General features: G+C 33.4%; 1 protein-coding gene across 4 annotated transcripts in view; it reads left to right on the top strand.

Annotated features, from left to right (window-relative positions):
* LOC111043252 (phosphatase and actin regulator 4) overlaps nt 1-25,104 on the top strand; it is a 386,179-nt gene that overhangs the window by 247,199 nt on the left and 113,876 nt on the right. For all 4 annotated transcript variants that reach the window (XM_039436681.1, XM_039436682.1, XM_039436680.1 and 1 more), the window contains one exon: nt 4,844-4,924. In XM_039436681.1, coding sequence (XP_039292615.1) covers nt 4,844-4,924 — 81 coding nt within the window. The remainder of the gene's footprint in view (nt 1-4,843; nt 4,925-25,104) is intronic.

Here is a 25,104-nt window from a genome sequence, read left to right as displayed (position 1 = left end):
ATCTGCCTGTCACGACGAATCTGCTCGAAAATTTCAGGCTGCAGCCGAGATTTATTAATTCCAAAATGGACGCCAACAGAGTACGAAAGTGAGATTAATCTATTGATGAAAAATTCAACTAAAGTACGATCATATGCTGATAGTGAATGTTTTTGTGATTTTTCTGACTTCAAATTTATCAAGTTTTTTTTTAAATATTTTTCAATTTATTAATGCATTTTCAAGTGTAATAATAATATGTTTCATCTTTCTGATCAACCGAGATGCAAAATTTTCAGAATAATGTATATTTGGACTGTAAATGTTTGTGATCTTTATAAAAGTGTTTTCATAACCTCATTTGGACTATTTTTATCAAAATTAGGGAGAGGAACAGTTTTTGGTTTATCCTGTTGATTCTCTCCCAATCATTAATTTGATGTTGTGATTAAGGAATGTAATAAATGTAAATGTAACTATAGAAACCCCTATGCAGTTTTGGCGCAAAACTGCATATAAACTAACTCAATTGGCCTCAGTGTCTGTCATTATTTGTGAAAAAGTATAATAAGGAATAAATCATTTTTAATTCAATTACATCCTAATAGGATTTGTATTCAATTAATAACCTATACGTTCCTACATGCTTCCAGTTACTAGTAATCTTGTAAGTAATCCATAGTATTAGTACAGACAAGTTTTGAATTGAATGATTTTCATAATATGGGTTTAAAAAGACTTCCATGTAGATAAATTATCCAGAGATAGATCACCAAGTATGATAACTGTTGTGTCTGAAGTAGTATTTCAGTGATGAGTGTTATTTTTGTACATACATCTAGTATAAAAAAAATATTTGTGTTGAACTTCCAAATTGTTTTTGATCGGTGACGACGTGAAATGACTGAATGAGTTTGGACACCTCACTTATTAAATTTCAAATTTCATTCTCATGGCGCGTTGCTCCAAAAATAATTCCACGAAAATTAATCTCGCTGTCACGACGAATCTGCTCGAAAATTTCAGGCTGCAGCCGAGATTTATTAATTCCAAAATGGACGCCAACAGAGTACGAAAGTGAGATTAATCTATTGATGAAAAATTCAGGTAATGTAGAGAGCAATGTGCAATTTGTCTTGTCTAGTTGGAATTCTTGAAGATTGATTTAGACCGTAGTCGGAAGGATCCTAGTAAAATTAGGAAAGTAAGATCTTTTAGTATTATAATATTATCAAAAGTATTCATATAATGGCAAGTGCCAGAAAATAAAAAAAACCAAGTACTCTTTATCAAAACCTTCTATACCCTTTACTTGTGAATAAACTGTTTTTATATGAACTGTAATGAGGTTTGTAATATTTTGTTTTTTGGATGTTTGTACAACTCACTTGTTGGTAATAATTTATATGTAGATGTTGTAGATTGTAGATGAGATAGCAGTGCTAGGAGTAGGATGTGTTGACCTATAGGGGGTATGTAGAGGGTTTCAATAAAGGGTACCTGGATATTTTGTTTCCTGATAAATATGAAAAGTCCTCACCAAAAAGTTAATTACGATTAGTACTATCAGTTTTTACAAAATATCCCTGCAGCTATAGAATAAATTGGCATTTTTTCATTTGTATAATACATATTTTGATATGTCTATTATGTCTTATATCTATGATGTATGCACATCATAGCTGTTTCAAAGGTTGCAATTCCCTTACATCTTACGTCAATCAACCAAACCGAATCTAATTCACATTGAGATAGAATATGAATTCTAAAAAAGTTTATAGAATTCGAATTCTCAAATAGTTTCCAGTTTGTAAAGTTGTAAAATCTATCTACAAACTTTGATAATTAACTATAAACTATTTATAAAATTATATTATAGTAAATCGTATGATGGTGTGATCACCGAAACTAATAGTTACGTTACAATTCGTATTCTTGTTTTATTATTTTACTAATTTCAAAGAGTACTATAATTTTATTTCATAAATACAAGAAAGTGGCCCTGAATTTATACATTTAAAAAAAACTATAAACTAATATTATAATTAGCAAAACTTATTACACCATAAAACTCCATCAACACCAGGGAGTGGAAATTTGAAATAGTTTATTTTCTGTGAAGTTGTAGTATCATCTATTTACAAAAAAACAAATATCAAATTGAGAACAGATTTCAAATGGTTTCTAGTCTGTGAATTTGTATTGTCTATCCACATAATGTTCAGGAATTTAGCAAATCAATATCACTCATAATACAAATCTCGAATAGATGGAACTCATCGAATTTCCATCTAGCTGTTTACCCTGTTGTCAATATTTACAGTAGCAGAAGTCTTCGGGGTGAATAACAGCTTTTAATTTGGATTTTCGTTTAATAATATTTAGTAAATCTCAAATAGTTTCTAATAGTGGTATGAGTTATTCACAAAATACAGTACCAAAGTAACATCACATGGATTACAAGTTAATTCAAATTGTTTCAACGTTGTAAAGTGGTATTAAACCAAGTGAAGCCAGCCGACTTCTCCAATCGCCTCATTAAGTACTATTCCATTCACTTTAGCCTGAATTGAAAGTGAAATTAGCCCGGAAACTTTTCGTACAAAATGGGACTAAAAGTTCTAGTATAGTTTGGTTCAAGTTTAGAAAGTGCCCTGACCACAATTTTATGTCTGCGCCGTTCGTTTTCAAGTACACTAAGCTAGTATACTGAGTGAGATTCACTTAAAATTATCAGCATTTCTTATAGATAACATCAGCCTTTACATTCAAACAATGCTGACTGAGGTACATGTTCATTCCTCATAGTAGTTTTCTCATAGAGGTTTCCTCATAGAAGTTTCCTTACCCAAACAATGCTGACAGAATAAAGTGAATCATACTGATAGAATGGAAGTCGAATTAGGAGTCTGGAAAGTTCAGAATGTGTGAAATTTATTCTAATGGAATTGTTGTGTGCGTTTGTGGTTCTGTTCAGATTACACAACGAAAGTAGCGCAGATGGTCGGCAGACGCTCTGCGTAACTGATGGAGTTTGTCTCTTTGGTTTCGCTTGTATTTGAATGTAAGGTCACCTACCGATGTAAATGTTACTAGCTTTTGTTGCTATGACTATGTCACCTACCTTTCGTCACTATTATTGTCGAATTTGCAAATTTGGCGACTGGGCTACATGGAATTGTACTTTGAATTGTGGGTGTTGTTTTTTGGACAAAAGAGTGATAAATTTTGAAAACTATGTGGGATTGTTTGGATGAAATTTGTAGGAGAAATTGTTAGCTTGTTGCTTCTACTCCAATCATTGTAATGATTTCTGTTGTGTTCGTACCATGTACTGGAACTGACTATATAACCTGTAGAGGTAGGATTGATATCGCTTTTTCAGAAAGGTTTTCGTTGTTTCTGTGAAGGTTAGGATGAGTGGGATTGGGATTTTGATTGTTTTAATTTGTCTGTTGTTGTTTAAGTTTTTCCACTGAAATATCTTGCTAGGATATGTACTACACTATAGTGTAGGTAGCTGTGGCTTGTTCTTAGATGAATTATCACTAATTATTATATAAAAGACAAATTCGAGTTGTTGAAAAATGAATTTCGATTCTCTTGAGTAAATAAAATTATGATAGTTTATAATATATATTGCTAGAATATGTACTACACTATAGTGTAGGTAGCTGTGACTTGGTTCTTAGATGAATCATCACTAATTATTATATAAAAGACAAATTCGCGTTGTTGAAAAATGAATTTCGATTCTCTTAAGTAAATAAAATGATGATAGTTTTCCAAACTTGGATAGGACTTTAATGAAGCTAGTAATTGTTTCTTTCTGAGTATAGTAAGAGTATACTGAGTAGTATAGCCTACTCAGTATACTGAGATATACAGTACTTGTAACTGAATCTCTCGAGTAAATAAAATAAAATGATGATAGTTTTCCAAACTTGGATAGGACCCTAATGAAGCTAGTAAATGTTTCTTTCTGAGTATAGTAAGAGTGTACTGAGTAGTATAGCCTACTCGGTATACTGAGATATACAGTGCTTGTAACTGAATCTCTCGAGTAAATAAAATAAAATGATGATAGTTTTCCAAACTTGGATAGAATTCCAATGAAACTTGTAACTTTTCCAAAATTGTCAAGTTGTAAAGAGCTGAATAAATTATTGATGTTCATTTAGTTCTTTCTTTTTCTTCATTTGAAAAAATATTCAAGTTCTAAATGATTGAATTCATATTTATAGGAAGTAAGATTATAATGTATTATGATATAATAATAATATTCCAATCATATCATATAGTATTATGGTAATATTTTATGTGTTGAATTTTGGTATAATTGAATAAATAAACAAATGGTTTACAGTTTTGCATAAACTTTGAACAACTACTGTATTCAATTTTACAGTAATGAGATTTACTCCCTTTTTTATAAGTGTAAGCATTCCTCATTTATAAACGGTTTATAATTTTCATCAACCCTTCCCATTCTACCAATGTTGATAGTTTGAAGCTGTAGCTGACCCTACTTTATACTTCATACCTACTTTTCCAATAACTTCTGATTTTCAGCTCAAACTCAATTTAGTAGATATTTTTCTGACATAAAATTCAATGTTGTTTCTTGCAACCACAAAGAATACCACTATAAATATTCAAGAGTACTGTAATACAACTTCATTTATAATACAATCCATTCAATGAAACTGAAATAGATTCTATTTTCCTATCGTGCATTCCAGCAAAAGCTGGAGAATGTTGTTATGTGAAGGTTGCTGTTGAAAACTAGTATTCCGATTAATATTGTTTGCTGTATATTTTTTATAAATAAATGAATCAAATGAATAACTTTTTATGTTTTTAGGCAACATGGTTGGAGAGTCCCTCTCACCCTGCGGTTACCAACAGACTCCGCCGTGCGGAGCGTTTGTGCTGCCACCTCTCGGTGAGTTCCACAACTAATTCATATTATTTATCAATAATAACTTCATATATTATAAAAAATTCAACTGAGTTAACTGCATAAACCGTTCATCTAACTAGTAGTTCTGTGAACAGTAGACCTCACGCAGTTTTGTCATCCACAAGTATCTGATGTCACCTGGTCTAGTTGTTTCAGTTTAATCACAATTAACTCTTAAAAACTGTTATTTGTTTTCTTCAAGATAAAAAACTCACTCATGTTAATAAACTCAGTTCACGTTTGAATTTGTATCCCATATGATAACTATCCAGTTCCGTGATACTCTTTCCATCTGATAAAAATATTTCTCAACTATTTTTTTTCAATCAAGAATATTATAACTTCTTCAGCTTTATTTAGTTCATTCAATCTTTTTTTATTTTATTTTCAATCACCTATTAAATTTAAGGTACCCTAATTTCATGTTTTCTATACGTTTCAAGGTCCCCTGAGTCCAAAAACATGATTTTTGGGTGTTGGTCTGTGTGTGTGTGTGTGTGTGTGTGTGTGTGTGTGTGTGTGTGTGTGTGTGTCTGTGAACACGATAACTCCATTCCTAATCAACCGATTGACTTGAAATTTTAAACTTAAGGTCCTTATACCATGAGGATCCGACAATAAGAAATTCAATAAAATTCAATTCAAAATGGCGGATAATGGCTAAAAAACCATGTTTTTCACGGTTTTCTCGAAAACGGCTCTAACGATTTTCTTCAAATTTATACCATGAATATGGTATACATATTTATAAGCCCTATCAACTGACATGAATCTCATTTCTGGGAAAATTGCAGGAGCTCCGTAATATTCCTGAGAAAAATGAATTTTGTTTAATTTCTATCACGATTTTCTCAAAAATGACTTGTCCGATTTTTTTCAAATTCATACCCTGTGTAGTTATATATCAGCTCTATTAACTGGCATGAGTCTCCTCCCTGAGAAATTAACAGGGGGTCTACCCCATCCTTGAGAAATTTACTTTGTAACCTCCTTCTCGTGCGTGAGGTAGGTAGGTAGGTAAGTTTATTCAAAAGAACACATGTCGATATTTTATTTGTAGAACAGCTGTTTAGACAACTTTTAAAAAATCCTCAAATTTCATAATTCAAACAAAGGAAAATGTACTCTGAACACAATAACAATAGTATAATCGTAGTTTTTATTATTTAGCCGCCAATCGGCATAATGTTATTCCCCTAAATTATCCTCGTTAATGAGGCTTATAGATCGATCAATGAGCAAGGGAAGTTGTGTGAGTGTACCACACCAGATTTTTGATTAGATTAAATGAAGGACAGGGATTAGGGAGACGAAAAAGAGATATGGGAAAGGATAGAGTTCAAGCACAGAGTAGCCTACTGAACTACGTGGAAAAAGTTTCGAGTGAACGAAAGTAAAGAAATCAAGGAAGGATATAGCACCTTGGCCCATATGAATAAAACCAGAGCAAATAAAATGCTCATGAGCAAGAGCATGGAGCATAAGGTTTAGCTCATGAGCAAAAGCATTTGCTCATTTTTATTTGAATAAGCTTTACCTTATACTCTTACCTTATGCTCCTGAATTTTGGAGCAAATGCTCACGTATTTTAGAGATTTTTCATCAGCTGATTCGCTTTTGTAGCCTTAGTTTGTTTTTATAGCTCACGGAAGCGCTAAATATGCAAATAGGGTGCACCGCTTGTGTTTGCGTCGTCTGCTCTGTTTTCTATTTAAGAATAGAGTTTTAGGTTAGTTGAGTTTAGAATTTTGAAATAATAGCGTGAAAAAATATCATTTCTATAATAATCTTCAGCATATTCTTATAATATCAATAGCCTTCTTATAATCGTCCACACTCTCATCTTCTTAAATGCCTATCTCCTATTTTGTGATGACTATCTTTTGTATTTATTCTTTTGTAGGGATAATGGTGATATATTATCATGGTCAAATCTAATAAGAGTTTAATAGTTCTCAACTATTGGTTGTGATCGTATCTGGTATATTTTCCTCTTCCTCATACGGATTAGTTGAGCCCTTTTACTATGAGCAAAAGGTGATAAGCTGCTCTAGACTAGACTCACCTTTTTTGAAGCATTTGCTTCAAAAGTTGAGCAAATGCTCTAGTTTATTCATACAATTTTGAGCAAAAGCTTTTACTTTTGAGCAAATGCTCAAACTATTTTTTGATGAGCATGAGCAAAAGGTTTTGCTCACGTTTATTCATAGAAAATGAAGCAAATGCTTCATATTTTAGAAGTATAAGCAAATGTTCAACTTTATTCATATGGCCCATTGTAATTGAAAATAGAGTAAAGAAATGAAGGAAGGAGACATAGTGTAACAAAAGTGGTAGAAAGAGATAGAAGGAGAGGATTGAAATACAAAAAACCTGGATATTAGAATATTTATTAGAAGTAGATTGTGAGCGGAGAAACAAGAACGTAGTCGTTAGTCGTAGTCGTTATTATACGTAGACGAAAATGGAGTGTGAAAAGATGAAAGGGAAGAAAAATTTGGGAACATAGAAGAAGAAGAAGAAGAACAACAACAATAAGTAAAGTATATAAATAAATAATGCTTTACCTGTACAGTGGAAATTGTAGAAATTACTATGGATACATATGTGATGAATGAGGTTTTCAACAAATATAAATAAATTGCCATAACTTAGGCCAGCTAGAATGAATACTCAATTAAATTTTCGGACATGATTACTTTTTTTTTTTTTTTTAATAACAAACAAGAAAATTTACATATTTAAAAAGGAAATAAAAAAAATATAAAGAAAATAATAATAATATCACAACTTGTGATGTATGAAATCTGTCTCTGATCAACTACATATTGTAATAAATAGAAAAATTTAGCATAAGCTAAAAAAAATGGAATCAAAGGAAAAAGTTAAATTTACAACCTCCACTCACGAAATTCAGAGACAGAATGGATCATCGAGCGTTGAAGACGGGGTAGCAAACAAGACAGTGACGTAAGCAAAACGGAATTATCAAAATTAGACAAAGAAACTAGAGAGAAAGAGCAATGCAAACTCAAAGCTACCAACAAGGACAGAAAAAGGGAGAAAGAAAATAGCAAAAAAGAACTGGAGAGAACAAGAAAGTAGATTATTCGAAGGGTACAGCTCGATCCCATAAGTGCATCTTTGTCTCATTGAGAAAAACAAGCTGATAATACAATCGAATTTAGAACCGAAATAACAGAAAAACAAGATAAAAATAATCATGTCCAAAATTGTTACAAAACATTCAAACATTAAGAGAAATTCCAAACCGTCGACTTGAATCTTAGACTTCACTTTGCTCGGTTAATTATCATCATCATCATCATCATCATCATCAAAACAATCTTTCTCCTCCACTCACCTTTTCATCTCCATCTTCTTCTTCTTTCTTCAACCTAATTGAACTTGTGTAGTTCCGAATGCACTCTGCTAGTTGAAAATTTCCAAGCGAGTAAAAACATTTGCAAACTATTTTCAACTGGAAAACGACAGGACACGATTAAGTGAACACGCGATTTGGATGGATTTCATTACTCTGTAATAAAACCTGGTGAATTATTGAAGCTCTCCCATTCACGGAATTGAAAAATATGCAGCTGAATTGAAATATTGTAGTCCCGTTACATAGATGATATACTATAAGCTGCAAAGTAATGTACTTTGATTTAGTAAAAAATTAGTATTTTTGTTACAGATGGAATTAAATAGAGAATGCATTTATTCAAATGCTAATTAATATATAATTATTATTTAACGAAAATCCTAAATAAATGCTGCAAATCACCCCGAAGACCTCTGCTACTGCAGACATTGACAACAGGGTTAACAGCTAGATGGAAATTCAATGAGAACTACTATCCAAAAAGAGCGCTGCTATCCAGAGATTGTCAGTTTGGTGTAAGGGTAAGCATTCCTGACTAGCAATTGGGAGGTACCGGGTTCGATTCCCGGGCTGGCAACTAAATTTTGGATAGTAGTTCTCATCGAATTTCCATCTAGCTGTTAACCCTGTTGTCAATGTCTGCAGTAGCAGAGGTCTTCGGGGTGATTTGCAGCATTTATTTAGGATTTTCGTTAAATAATAATTATAGTATTATTGTATTGAAATCATCAATTATTACGATCGTAAACGCGACCAAAATAAACATGTTGAAAATAGATTTATAGAATATAAACTCAATCGAAAAGCTGCCTGAATTAATAAACGAATCCAATAATGTGAAACTCCTCGATTCGTTGTATTTTTTTTTTTTTTGGGGTGATCCTTATCAATCTGATATCATAAGGAGAGCTTTCTTGATATTGTACCACTTTCTTGTGACGAATTTCCTGTCGATAAGAAAACTCTCTTATTTTCCAACCTCTTGTATTCATCTTCTCGTTCATTTTCCCACATTGAGTAACATTATATTCCCACATCTCTCCTTTATTTTCCTCATGTTTCCTTTATTTCGTATAAGGGTTTCTTCAGAAGTCTACTTTCTTCTCCTTTCTTTTCTGAACTGTTTATTCAACCCTCTCTTCACTCCTTCTCCTCGCCACCTTTCTCCTCTTCTTCCTCCTAAACCTCCTCCTCCTTCTCCACCCATCCCATTCTTTTCTCTTTTGCCTCTTCTTCCTACACATTCTCTTTTCTTCGCTCTTATCTTTCTTTTTCTCCTGCTCCCTCTACCCACTCTCCCCCTTCGATTGCTTCGTCTCCTCCTCATTCTTCCTCCATTTTTCCTCCTTTGGTTATTTATCCTGCTCCATCTTTTCCTCCTTGTCCTTACCCAATCTTATTTTCCTTCCTCCTATCTAATCCCACAAGATCTGTGTAACATTGTTCTTGTCTTCGTATTCTCTTTCTCCCTATCCTACTCTTGTTCTTACTCCTCCCATCTCTTATCCTTCTGCTCCTCATTACAATCTTCTCCTCTTTCTTATTCTCCTTTTTTCATCCATCTCCTCCTTCTCCTCTTATTTCTCCTTATCCTCCTATTTCTTCTCCAATTCCTCCTCTTTCAACTTCCATCCTCCGCCTACACTTTTCTTCCTCCTCCTCTTTCTCCTTCTTCCATCCTGTTCCTCCTTCCCCACCTTCCGTCCACCTCCTCCCATTGATCCTAGTCCTTCTACTCCTCCTCATTCTCCTCCACCATTTCTTCTTCCTCCTCCTTCTTCCCTGACCAATTCCTCCTCCTCCACCTCCTACTCTCCCCCTCTTCCTCCTCCTTCTCGTCCCATAATCATCATCATCTTCTTCCTCCTCATCTTCATATTCTCCTGTTCTTATTTCCTTTCCACCCTTCACACAAACCCTCTCCTGAACACTCTTTTTTCTCTCTCTCTCTCTCTCTTCCTCTCTCTCTCGCTCTCTCTCTTTCATCTCCCTCCTTCGACCTTATTCGCCTGCCTCAAGTGGTAGAAGACCGTCTTGGACAGAGTCGTGAGTCGTGTGTTGGTGGTGCGTTTATTATGTTTGTTCTGCCATCGTAGCCCAAAATTGGGTCACATCTGTTTACTTGTGAGCCGTTGTCACGACCCCCACAGTTCGCCCACAAGTCATGTCAGCCACAAATCCATGGCTAAGATAAAAGAAAGTCGTGTACGAAGGAGATGTCAATAGGGAAGAGGGGATGATAGAGGAGATATTGTTTCGGAGTAAGGAAGAAAGAGTAAGGGAGGGAGATGTCAAGTGAAATAGGGGAGAAGGAGAAACTCGAGAACTCCAAGAAATGTTTGGGAGAGAGGAAAGAAAGATTTTTGGAACAGACGGGATGATGAAGAAGAAAGGAAGGAAGAGTAATGGAGGGAGATGTCAAGATGAAATAGAGAAGAAGGAGAAACTCGACGAAATTATTGGGAGTAAGGAAAGGAGGATTTGTGAGAGAGAGTGATGGAATGGATGATGGAGGGGTGGAGAAACTGGAAGAAAAGCGTTGGAAGTAAGGAGTAAAAGATGTGTATGAGTGAGATGGAATTTTAGGATTGAGTTTTTAAGAAATTGGAAGAAATCGTAAGGTAAGAAAGAAAGAACAATGCTTGATGTAACAGAAGATGAGATAGGGAAGTAGGAAGTTGGAGAACATCTAAGAAAGAAAAGATTGAAGATGATAAATAAATTGAGAGATTAAGAGGAAGAAAAGGAAGAGAATACGGAAGATGAAGAAAAAGAAAGTAGAATGACTTGAAAAAATGTGTTGAAAGAGATTTGAGGGCAGGAAGAAGATGGGAGAAGCTCAGATAATTTAAATGGCTGTTTTCGTATTTCTAGAAATAATACTGTAACTGGGAGTCGAATTGTGGTTGAGGGAATTGAATGATCATTGATTCTTCGAGTCTCGTTTTTGTTTTCTTAGACTAGTTTATACTCTTCAAGTTGTTTGTATGATTATGGAGGGAGTGTTTTCTGAGGGAACTATCATTGAATTATTGATTTTTCTCTTATTTCCCTTTCTCTCTCATTTCTACAACTCTCGAATTTGTCGATTATTCTTCATTTGTTTGAGCTTCGAAAAGAAAGAAAGCAAGAAAAGCAAGAAAGAAGTAACTTCTTGGAAGATTGAATCTTTCATTTCCCGTTTAAGTGTTTCTAGACAAAATGACGAACTGAGTTGTACATTGATTCTCTTTCATGATTCAAATTAGCAATGTTCTTTTCTTCCAATAACATCTCATGTCTTTATTATACATGTGTATAACATCTAATGTCTTTATTATACATTTATGTGTATCATTCATGTTTTATGATGTGGATTTTCAATATTGTAAAATGTTATGAATATGTAATGTTATTAGAACAATGTTTCTCTTGACATTGTAGGACTTATGAACTTTTGAATAATATAGAACAATGTTATTTATTTTCCACTACAAAATATTTCTCCACGTCTCATATTTGAAAAAATCCATTCATAACAAAGTTTTCTTTCATTTTATCAAATTCAAATTCAAATTGATTTCTCAAAAAACATACACAATTATAATAATATAATATTATAACATCTAAAAATAATACTAGAAAAATACTATTAAATATATAAAATGATCCCAAAACTGCAGTATATATTTTTTTTATGTCCATCTATGTTTAAGGAGTAGCCTACAAGGTAAAACCTGTGCATAGACCTGAGTTGCAGTAATATATTTATTCAATATAAACTAAGAAATTAAACCAAAATAAGATCAAAGATTAGTGGAATTTACACACAAATATAATTTTGTAGATTAAATTTGATAAAAGTTAGTAACACACAATAGTTATTTGTGCAACTAGTGCGCAAAGTGACAGTTTGCTGCACCGAAAGGAACTTTTACGCCCGAGCCGTAGGCGAGGGCGGAATGGTTTCTTGAGTGCAGCAGAGGAACTTTGCGCAGGTATTTCACATTAAGTTTTTCCTACAGTTACCATTGAATATGAAAAGTTGGTAATTATGGGTAAAATTGCCTGAAATGCATCAAATGTTTTTCTGTGTAATTTTATTATTGATAAAAACCTTAATTTATTGTCAAATTGAATAAAAATGTTGTCCTTGGTTATAATATCTAATACTAATAATTTGCGCGTTGTGCTTGGTTGCACCTCTGCTCACTATAGCAGCCCAGTCACTGTTACCAAATTCATTTTGATTTTGCTGCATTGTTGCTCCATATAACCTACTAAGTATTTTGCGTTGCCATGTTGCAAATCTGGAGTGCAGAAAAATTTTTCCCGCACTAGAGCGGAAAAGTGATTCTTTGCGTTCTGTAATCACTGCAGCAATGGCCACTTTTCAACGTAACTGTAGGAAAAAATTATTATTCTATGATAAAAACAAGAAACAGTTGGTGCTTAGAAGATTTTTTCCATTCCTCAATCTCCCAATTTAGTTTTTGAGTAGGAACAAGATTTATTATCCTCTGTGATAAGTAAGTGAATTGTCTTCTACATACATTCAAATCCATCCTGTCTTGATTAGAATGTTCTCGTAACCTTTTAAAGTTGAAATTTTTGAACTGTATTATTCAGTTCTCCTTTCGATTCAGACTATTGAAACTATAAGAATTTACTCTTCATACATTCTTTGTTGCCATTTGATTTTGATTTTGGCTCAAGATTGTAATATGACTTAGTTTCATCGCATATCAATTCAATTTTCAATTCAATTCTTTTTATTTGCCATCAATACAATTTACAATAAATTATTCAAGAAATTCATAGAAATAAAAATAAAACATAGCTTACAATCAAAACAAAAATTATAAATTAAATATATTTAAATCAAAATCTATTCATTAAGGCAACAACCCAGCAAGGAAAATCCTGTCCGCTGGGCGTAAATATCACCTTTAAACTAATAAATTGTGAATTCTGGATCAAAATTATACTTTCTAAATCCATTTGTAGAATCTCTGTTCATACTGTGGTACTCCATAATTAATATTCTGTAAAATTAACGATAATTAACATAGTTTTCAATATATTTTATGTGCAAAGTTATATTCTCTTTTCATAAACGAGTATTATTCCATGTAATGGAATGCACTTGAAACTAGGAAGATGTTTTTGAAACACTCTGTATTGTGAGGTACTCAAATGGTGATGATAGAACATTCTCACAAGAACATTACTTCTACCATCAACATCCACCACTACCTTTCAGAACATTACCCCCATAACTAATACCAGGTGAATTTAGGGCACAATTACAGCCGACATTCCATTCCACCCCTAAATACCAACGCATATGCGGGCTGACTACCCTTACCTATCATCCCTCAAAGAGGTTAACTACCTTTGGCAGGGTGGGAAGTCTCTGGTCGAACCCACGTGGTTGGGAATGGGGGATCCGAGTTGAGCCGAAGGGCTCCGGAAACACCCGAACGGAAAATGGACGTTCTACTAAACATGGGATCGCCGGCTTTCCCGGCTTTCTCGTGTCGTGGAAAGGTGGCCTAGCGGAAAATCCGAGTTTTCTTTGTTTCTAGTCGACATTCTCTTTCTCTCACCCCCCACTCTACCGTCTCACTCCCACTCCTTCGGCTCCGACCGTAAACAATTTTGTTTATGATCCGTTCTGTTCGGCGTTGAGTTGAGTCGCTAGCTGCTCGCTTTTGTGTCATGTTGGTCGTGATCCGCACACGTGATGTGTTGTTTTGTTCGTGCAAATGTGAAATAATTTTGTGCAATAATTTCTTGGTTAATCAATTTTGATAGTTTTTTATTAATTTAAAGTTACAATGGTAGTTTAACAGTGAGTGTATAGGTATAGTAGAGAGTTGTAGGGCTATAGTTTTATTGAATAATTAATAGTTGTTATTATTGAAATATATTAGATCAGTAATAGTGTACTATAGTGAGGTCCACGTTATAATGACAGTAATTGATAAACTTTGATGTTGCTATCCTTGTCTATCATTCGACAAAGAAGGTATTACTATCCTTTTATAGCTCCACAACGATGCCAAATCTGTTTTTGGCAATGTATAAATATAATTAATTAATGCAGAGGCAAGGCAACGCTGTTCTTCTATCTTTATCCACTGTCATTATAACGTGGACCTCACTATAGATATGTTTGAGATGCTTTTTGTCATCTAATATCAGGATTATATTAGTTATATCTCTTTATTATCATGTTTCTTATATAATAATGTCATATCTCTTTACTATCATATTTCTTATATAATAATATCATATCTCTTTACTATCATTTTTTTAGATATAGCCTAATAATATCATAACTCTTTACTATCATATTTCTTATATGATAATATCGAAAGTCATCAAAATAAAAACAACTGACAGTAATAGTTAGTGCTCCAGGTACTTAGTTGGTTAGTACTTGAAAGTTAGTTAGGTACTCTATCAAATTCTCGCCGTTATATGTTTGTTTATTGAAAGAAAATATACTTTACCAGGCGGAGTTAGTACTAGAAGTCCTCTCTGACTGTATCATTCAACCTTGAATGGTGTGTTGTAAAAGTCTACTGTTCTATCAGCAATAGTGGGAAACTGGTCTGTACTTTGTCTGGTAGTGTAATATGAATTGAATATTTTTGTGCCGAGAATATTCAACCTATCATAATCGAAATTGTAAAATTTCTCTGAATGCCAATGATTTCATTTCACATTACAAATATCAAATTCAAGAAAATAATTTTGATACCCCACTATATAGTTTGTGTAAAATAAGTTGAGACCTGGCCCTCCATCCGAAGAAATTACATGGTTGCCAAATTGTGTAAAATTGCAACTCTCTCAAATTTCCAATTCAACGTCAGAATTGGATGTAGAATATCATCCCCGAAATCCTAGTAGTGCTAGAAAAGATCCAGGTTTGAAGGATTAAAAGGAAATTCAACATTTATGATAAAATTGGGAACATCACGAAAATGTGTTTTTCTTTTGAATATCACCTCTCTCAGAATCATGGGGCGTCGTAATGCATAATAATTTTATATAAAATTAACGGGGAGAATGTCTCCTTTCTATTGGTGTCTGGATCATTTTTATCCGACCTATAGTTATTTTTTAATTAATGATTATGTTCGTCAATGTCGAGACATTTCGAGCAGAAAACATGAAATTGATATCGTCACAATATTTAATTTTAAAGGAGTGTTCTTTGATACATCCAGACTCATTCAATCGTATTGAGAATAATAAATTATTCCAAATATTAATCAAATGATTCTAATAAAAATATACATCATTCCGTGAAAACATACAAGACTTTTCTTGTAGTAGATTCTTGACTCGTTGCATTTATCGTTCGTTCTATCAGGTTGTGGAAGGGAGGGGATGTAGCTCAGTTGTCGTGGTTGGGTTGGGGGAGGGGGGTTGTCAAAGGGTACGATACTTGATTAACGACCCTCAGCTGTCTGGTTCATTAATCATTGAAGTAGGCGATTGCATACCATTTGTATTGGTGCGCCCAAACTTCAGTTACTCACTTCATCAATACTGCAACATCTGACTGACAATCTGGCAGTTAGTTAACTTATTGTCTATTCAAGTTAGCTATTGTGACTGTCAAATAATGAAAGTTTAATTTTTTTCCGTAGAGATAAGTGACCAATTTGTTTCTCAATTATTGGTGATAGTTGATAGAATTATAAACACTGATATAAGACATGGTTTATTGGTTGCTCCTCTACATGAAAGAATTATTCAAAATAGACGCAACTGGTGCAGTCATTTGGATAGAATGCCACCTGGAAGAATTCCCGTTGTAGTCCAAAACTATAGACCTACAAGAAAAAGAGATGTAGGGAGACCAAGAAAGAGATGGGTACCGGAACAGGTTCATTAATAAACCTAATCCCTGAAGTGAAGATGAGATGAATTATTGGTGATTGTTCTTCATCAATTGAATTCATTTTGCTAAATTCTTTCACACTATCACACCCGATTGATAAGGCAGTTCTCTGCTCAAATTATTGGTTGTGTTAGTCAAAGAAAGTACTAGTATATTCTACTATTCGTGAACTTCTTTAATATGGGTTATAGTGAATCTACATTTAATTCTAATTAAAGTATTTTCTCAATTTATCCTCACTTCTGATGGTCAATGCTTTAGTATTATCCCCTCCCACTGTTAGTTATTACACTATTTACTACTTGAAGTACTTCAATCATTACAATATTTTTTTCTCAACACTACATCCCTATGTAATGTACAAATTATGTTGGACTTTGTCACCTATGAATTTGGAAGAAAAATAGCACAAGGACTACCTTATTACATTTGATCTACCAATGTTATTACATGAGTGTCATTCGTATTTTGCATTTTTTATATTATCATCCTACACCTGCAGACCTGCAGTCCTGTAGGGGGCTTTCCTCTAAATATATACCTTATTTGTAAATGTAACTTTCATTCTCTAAGTAACATTCCGGGGAATGAATTGTTTTGATTTGATCTAATATGACGATATGATGATATTAATGATTTAATGATTGATGAAATTAAATTATTGATTTAATTTTGATATTAATGATTTTATATGATGATATGATATTTAATGTGTTTAGAAACATTTTAATCAAATACAAATCTTTTGCGTTTGTCTATACTACAGAGATAATGCTTGACATGATTTTATGATTGCATTGAAAGCTACTGGGTTGGATTCGCATGAGTTTTCCATGTCAGATTGTGTTTTTCCGACAGAGTTTGACCTTGTTTTTGAGCTTTGCCATCAACATAATTCCCGACCGACCTCTCTAATAATTTCTTGTGCATTGGAGAAATGACAGAGATGCACATTTATCAGGGGATCTGCGCGCTGCTGCTTTATATTCTCGTCTCGGTTTCAGAAATTTCTCTCCAACTTTGATGGAGATGATGCGAATATTTTAAATCTCCCGCGCTTTAATCCCATCTCATGTTCCTGCCTCAATCTCTCTCCCTCTCTCTATTCCTCTCTCTGCATCGTACACATCGCTATTTTGTGTTAATCATCTTCTTTTTCTCTTTGCTCTTCATTTTCTTCTTCGTTTCCTCGAACTTGTCACGAGAACATCGATTCTTATCAAGGAGCCAGTGACACGATTTTGCTCTTATTATAATTCTGCAGAATTTGTTTCTGTGTTATCTAACTTCACATAATACTCTATTCTCTCACTATTTTTACTCTAATTTTTCTTTTATCCCACCCTTCTTTACTCTTCCCAATTTCTCCTTCTTCTTCTTCTTCTTCTTTTTCTGCATTTTTCCCCTTTGTTTCTTTTTCATCTTGTGATCCTTCTCTACATTTCTTTCCTCTTCTATATCTTACTTTTCTCCTCTCTCATTTCTCATGCTTTTCTCACCTTTAACTCCTTCTGTTCCTCATCAACATTCTCCCTCTCCTCACCTTGCTTACTTCCATTTTCCAATTCATCCCTTCTTTTTTCCATTCTTCTTCAACTTCCTCGTTCTGCTTTTTTCTAATCCCCGCACTCTCTCATTTATATTTTTCCCTACATTCTCTTCTTCTTTCACTTCTTCCTTACCTCACTTTCTCATTATTACTATTCCTTCCATGTCTCCTTCCCACTTATCCTTTCTACTTTCTTCTTATTCCTCCTCTTTTTTGTGTTCCTTATCCTCCTTCTCATATTTTTCTTCCTCCACCTCTCTCTCATTTTCTCTTCTTTTTGAAAACTTTACCCTTTTCTACATACATTTCCCTTCATCTATTGTATTATCTCACAAATCACAAATTCTTCAATTTTATAACGTTTTACATCCTTCTCTTTTCTGTCACTCCTTCATCCTTTTTTCTCCTCCGACTCAGCCTCATCTTTTTCTTTTCATCCCCCCTCTCTTTTTTTTTCTCTCTCTCTCTCTCTCTTTCTTTCTCTGACAAAGTCTTCTCAGTTATTGGCAGTCTTGGCACCCTCTGATCAAATTAAATTCCTTCTTCTGCATTATTAATAGACACTATGCACCACCACATTATGCTAGCAAACCACTCTATATTACTTCTGCATCGTTGTTGGCAATTATATTAGTAGAGAAAAAGAAAGAAAATAGGTGAAACAGGTTAGTAGGTGGAGGTGAAATGATTAGGGAGAATTATAAGCTTCAAAGTCACTTTGAAATTACAATACTGTAAGTTCTAGCTGGTTTTCTATGTATCAGTATCATATCAATGTATCAGAACAAAAGAGACAAAGACGATTATGATGATAAAGAAGAAGAAGTAGAAGGAGGAGGAGGAGTAGAAGAAGAAGAAAATTGAGGAGGAGTAGAAGAAGAAGAAGATGGAGGAGGAGGAGTAGTAGAAGAAGAAGAAGATGGAGGAAGAGTAGAAGAAGATTGATTGATTGACTGAGTACTTTATTTATGTAGATTACAATATATTCTGGCTTATACAGTTATATACAATAGCTTACAATACAGCAAAATTATGGATGAATTTACAAAATATAAATTAAGAAAATAATTATTGAGCTGTATATAATATGAAAAAAAAAACAATTTGTAATAACTATAGATAAAATAGATAATATTGTTATGCATCTACATAAATTGGCGGAGCTTTGGACATATCAATGTCCATTCTTTGGAAAGAATATTCGAAGTATCCTTCCCACTAACTCTCTACCAAAGATGGAGGAGGAGTAGAAGAAGAAGAAGAAGAAGAAGATGGAGGAGGAGGAGTAGAAGAAGAAGGAGAAGGAGTAGAAGAAGAAGGAGAAGTTGAAGAAGGAGGATGAGTAGACGAAGAAGAAGAAGGGGGGAAATAAGTATAAGAAAAAAAAGAAGAAGTAGAAGAAGAAGATGGGGAAGTATAAGGTTGAGAAAATGGAATAGAAGTAGACAAACTGTATTATTTTGTACTAGTTTCATACTAGTCTTAACCTTGCCATGCTCCGTTTTCCCTACTAATTGGACTTGTGGCCTTGACTATTTCCATTACGGTACTTGTGTATATTTCTCTGAATAATTCAAGAGTACCTACGTTTTCAATTACAGCACAGAGCTTCGCTCCCTGAGTGCTCTTGGCTTCATCGTAAGCTTCAAATAGATAATGAAAGATAGAAAGAAAGAAAAACCTTCAACTGCATATTTCGAGCATACGATTGATCAATTCAAAATAATTGATGTGTTAGATAATATTATTCAAAAATAAAAAATCCAAGAACCCTTTTTCAAAACTTTTATTCATTGCAGTTTTCAACCCATTTTTATTCCCTGATAAATAGGAGTAGCACACACCAAAAATTTTATAGTTTTCCAAACTATATTGTGGTGATTCTAATACGTTTTCCAAAGATATTCAGGTGGCCTTCAACTTCAGCTTTCGATCTTGATGATTTATAAGGTCGATATCATTCTAAGATAACTTGATTACTTGGTCATAGCTTGTTGAAGAAAATAATTTTTGCCTTACATCACATTCGTTGAATGAGCGAAGCGAATTCTATGTTTCAAGTCAATCGGCGTTTGTCTGTTTGTTTGCTCGTACCGCAGTTACAGTCGCAGTTATGGACCGACTTGGATAAAATTTGGTATACAAGTACTTTGAAACAAGGCGCAGAAACGTATATATTTTAAATCATCCCCGTTTCAAGATGACGGCCCTTCATTTGGAAATTTTATTTCATATGTCAGATCTTAAAAATTTCAAAAAAATTAGAATTCGATAATCCCCCCCCCATGACACAAATTTCAAGTTTCAGATATTTTATCTCTTTAACCGTGCATCCTAGCTCAAAAGTGTAAGGAACTTTTATTTTCCAGCGTTCCAAGGCGGTATTATTTCATACATCACATGTTGAAAATTTTAAATTTTTTATAATTCGATAATTTTTCCAGTCCCACATTTCAAGTTTCAGATTTTTATCTCTTCAACTGTGCATCCTAGCTCAAAAGTGTAAAGAACTTCTATTTCTCAGCGTCCTCCACCGATCCTATTGCATATATCATCATACTCTAAATCCAATTTGTTTGTGTGTGAATAGGCGGGCGTGTGTGAGTAGTGATGTTGTTACTTTAGCGAGTTCTACTGTTCTCGAAACTACTAGTATAAAGTTGTGTTGAAATGGCCCTCTTTATTAATTCTTCTCATTCCATTCCATCATTTTACGGCGGTGATCGAATCTTTGTTATAAACCCTATATTATAGTGATTCAATGTTTGTAATATATTGTAAAATGACTATATAGTCTTGGTATCTGGGTTGTGGTAAGCGCAGGGTTGGAATTCCTTCTGTAAAATGAGGCAGCAAATTAAATCCCATAATGCCAAGTTGATTTCATGCCCTGTTTCACTCAGACAATGCACAACTGTTCCAACCGCTGATAGCGTCTTACTTGGTAGAAGATTACTCTTCTATTAGAATCACGCAAGTTACTTGATATGATTCCTTACCAGCATATATTTACCGGCAATGAATATATTTTATTTGAAAATATTCTTTAATAACTCAATAAATCTAGCCCAACTTTCTATTAATAGATTTAGTTCCATAGGGCTACTTGGTAAAGTTACATAGTTTGTTATTTGTACATAGTTTATTAACCTTCCGGCAGTCGCGCTGTTGCAAGAAGTACAACAGTGACAGTTTTTTTTTCTATTGAATGGGGTGGTGTCAGTGAATGAGTCACCTATGCATTCCAAAATTTTCCATCACTCCACGGAATTTCAATATCAACTGATCAATGGTTCAGTCTTTAGGTGTCATTTAGTCGCGACAGTGCATAAGTCGCACTGTGCATAAGATAGGGAAAGACTTTATACGGTTACTGTAAACGAACCAATAACACAGAATTGATGGCTTTGCTTGGTGTACCTTATTGGGCTATGAAATGGTAATCATCGAAATGTTAATAGGCGTAAAATATTCCAAGAAGATGGTTGGATAAGTAATTATACAATTAATTAATATGTTTTGACAGTTAACAGAGTACATGACACTTGGAAAGTTGGATGTTGTACAAAATACAACACGGAAATACAACCGGAAGATTAAATCAAGTTCTAGTGACGTTAATAAAAGATACATCCAACTACTTCTCACCAAATGCTTTCAACAGATGAAAATTACTGAGATATTGCAATTATTCAAATGCTAATGAATAATTTTCCCTCTTGTCAATTTTTCGGGGTGATTTACAGCATTTAATTTGGATTTTCGTTTATGAATTATAAATACTATCTACTTCTTTTTAGCTGCCTCTTCGTCTCAAAACACAGAATAGAATAAGAGACAAACAATCTATTGAATAAATTGAATATTTCTGCTGTATGATAGAATCTAAAGTGAATAGACACTTGAAAATGCCAGCTACCTACATATCAATGCTTCCCATTCAACTTATGCCGATAGTTTGTAGTTCACCTTACTTCACCAGCTTCTTCATGTAATATGAGGTGGATAGATAATATATTTTATTTGAAAATACAGTATCTTTAATAACTCAATAAATCTAGCCCAACTTCAATTAATTGATTTAGTTTCGAAGGGCTACTTGGTAAAGTTACATAGTTTGTTATTTCTACATAGTTTATTAACCTTCCGGCAGTCGCGCTGTTGCAAGAAGTACAACAGTGACAGTTTTTTTTTTCTTCTGAATGGGGTGGTGTCAGTGAATGAGTCACCTATGCATTCCAAAATTTTCCATCACTCCACGGAATTTCAATATCAACTGAGCAATGGTTCAGTCTTTAGGTGTCATTTAGTCGCGACAGTGCTTAAGTCGCACTGTGCATAAGATAGGGAAAGACTTTATACGGTTACTGTAAACGAACCAATAACACAGAATTGATGGCTTTGCTTGGTGTACCTTATTGGGCTATGAAATGGTAATCATCCAAACGTTAATAGGCGTAAAATATTCCAAGAAGATGGAAAAAGTAATTATACAATTAATATGTTTTGACAGTAAACAGAGTACATAACACTTGGAAAGTTGGATGTTGTACAAAATACAACACGCGACTGCTCGTGTGATTGAGCAGGGCGCGACTACCGGAAGATTAAATCAAGTTCTAGTGACATTAATAAAAGATACATCCAATCACTTCTTACCAAACACTTTCTACAGATGGAAATTACTGAGATATTGCAATTATTCAAATGCTAATGAATAATTTACCCTGTTGTCAATTTTTGCAGTAGCAGAAGTCTACGGGGTGATTTACAGCATTTAATTGGATTTTCGTTTATGAATAACTGTTTTTACTGTCTCAAAACACAGAATAGAATAAGAGACAAACAATCTATGGAATAAATTGAATATTTCTACTATATGATAGAATTTAAAGTGACTAGAAACTTGAAAAAATGACAGCATACATCAATGCTTACAATCAACTTATGTCAATAGTTTGTAGAGTTGTTCACCTTACTTCACCAACTTCTTCATGTAATATGAGGTGGATAAATTTAATAACATAATTTATTCAAGCATCACATACGTAGATGAAAACTACTGAGATATTGCAATTATACTGTAATAATTGAATATTGCAATAATTTATTATAAAATACTGGGTCCGATTCCCGGGCTGACAAATAATTTTTGAATAGTAGCGCTCATCGAATTTCCATCTAGCTGTTTACCCTGTTGTTAATAATTGCAGTAGCAGAAGTCGTCGGAGTGAATTACAGCATTTAATTTGGATTTTCGTTTATGAATTATAAATACTATCTACTTCTTTTTAGCTGCCTCTTCGTCTCAAAACACAGAATAGAATAAGAGACAAACAATCTATTGAATAAATTGAATATTTCTGCTGTATGATAGAATCTAAAGTGAATAGACACTTGAAAATGCCAGCTACCTACATATCAATGCTTCCCATTCAACTTATGCCGATAGTTTGTAGTTCACCTTACTTCACCAGCTTCTTCATGTAATATGAGGTGGATAGATAATATAGTTTATTCAAGCATCACATGTTAATGCAACTTTAATATAAATATCAGGGCACCGAGCTTCGCTCGTTTTTTTTGTTTATTGATAAATAGAACACAAATCTTCAAAATGATTAAATTTATATTTCACAGCTGGCTATAATGTCATCTTCGGGGATGCGATATTTTGATTTTTCACATACTTACTCGCTCACTCAATTTTTTACTATCCACAGCTGTTTCAGCCAAGGATGAATTATCCTTTTTATGTCGTACAGCGATTTTTCCCAAGGATGAGACCTAGTGTAATCGAATTTTTATATCATAAACCTACTATGTTTCAAATTTCGTGAAAATCGTTAGAGCCGTTTTCGAGAACCAGATATAAATAACCAGATATAAAAGTACAGAAATTACTCGCTTTATATAATAGGATAATGTTGAATGAAAAAGACTAAGAAATTGTCAAAAACCATAGATTTATTGATACTTAGAAAAACCGGTTTTGGTTGTTACACCATTGTCAATCTCTGATAAACGGTTTATTACGGTGATAATAACCGAAATAACCGAAACCGGTCTTTCTAAGTGTCAATAAATCTGTGGTTTTTGACAATTTCTTAGTCTTTTTCATTCAATATGATTAATTACCACAATATCAACTTCTCAACTACACAAAAAGTGATAATAGGATAAAGATTTATTCAAGCATCACATATTTATTAAGTCAAGGAGAATCCATTTGAGTACTAAACAGCTCTAACTAAAACTGAAAGCTCTTTTTTGTCTCAAAACTTGGAATTTTGTTTTGAGGTGTTCTGTTGAGTGAGTGTTGGTTAGAGACCCACCTCTCAAAACATTGTTTCTTTTGAATGTAAGATTTTAAAATTCTGTCGTGTCACATGCTGTGCGAGATCTGCTCGATTATACAGCTCTATGTGACAAAAATTAAACTAAACTGTTATCTATGAGAGATTTATTTCTAACTAAATCATTAACTAACCATCACTAAATCATCACTAAACATTTCAGCTCCAACTAAATCTGAAAGCTCTTTTTTGTCTAAAAATGTATCTATAAGAGATGATCATTAAATAAGAGATTTATCTCTAACTAAATCATTAACTAACCATTTCAGCTCCAACTAAATCTGAAAGCTCTTTTTTGTCTAAAAATGTATCTATAATAGATGATAATTATATAAGAGATTTATCTCTAACTAAATCATTAACTAACAATTTCAGCTCCAACTAAATCTGAAAGCTCTCTTTTGTCTAAAAATTTATCTATAAGAGATGATAATTATATAAGAGATTTATCTCCAACTAAATCATTAACTAACCATTTCAGCTCCAACTAAATCTGAAAGCTCTTTTTTGTCTAAAAATGTATCTATAAGAGATGATAATTATATAAGAGATTTATCTCCAACTAAATCATTAACTAACCATTTCAGCTCCAACTAAATCTGAAAGCTCTTTTTTGTCTAAAAATGTATCTATAAGAGATGATCATTATATAAGAGATTTATCTCTAACTAAATCATTAACTAACCATTTCAGCTCCAACTAAATCTGAAAGCTCTTTTTTGTCTAAAAATGTATCTATAAGAGATGATAATTATATAAGAGATTTATCTCCAACTAAATCATTAACTAACCATTTCAGCTCCAACTAAATCTGAAAGCTCTTTTTTGCCTCAAAACTAGGAATGTTATCTATAAGAGATTCATTTTAAAACTGACAGTATTCCTTATGAAGAGCATCTATGCTTCGCGTTCAAACAATTCTGACAGTATGAAGCAAATAACCCAAAACTGTCAGGATTTCTTAAGTATTGC

This window comes from Nilaparvata lugens, chromosome 10 (assembly GCF_014356525.2).
Source record: "Nilaparvata lugens isolate BPH chromosome 10, ASM1435652v1, whole genome shotgun sequence".
NCBI lineage: Eukaryota > Metazoa > Arthropoda > Insecta > Hemiptera > Delphacidae > Nilaparvata > Nilaparvata lugens.
Note: the sequence above shows the minus strand (reverse complement) of the source record. Positions and strands in the feature narration are given on the sequence as shown.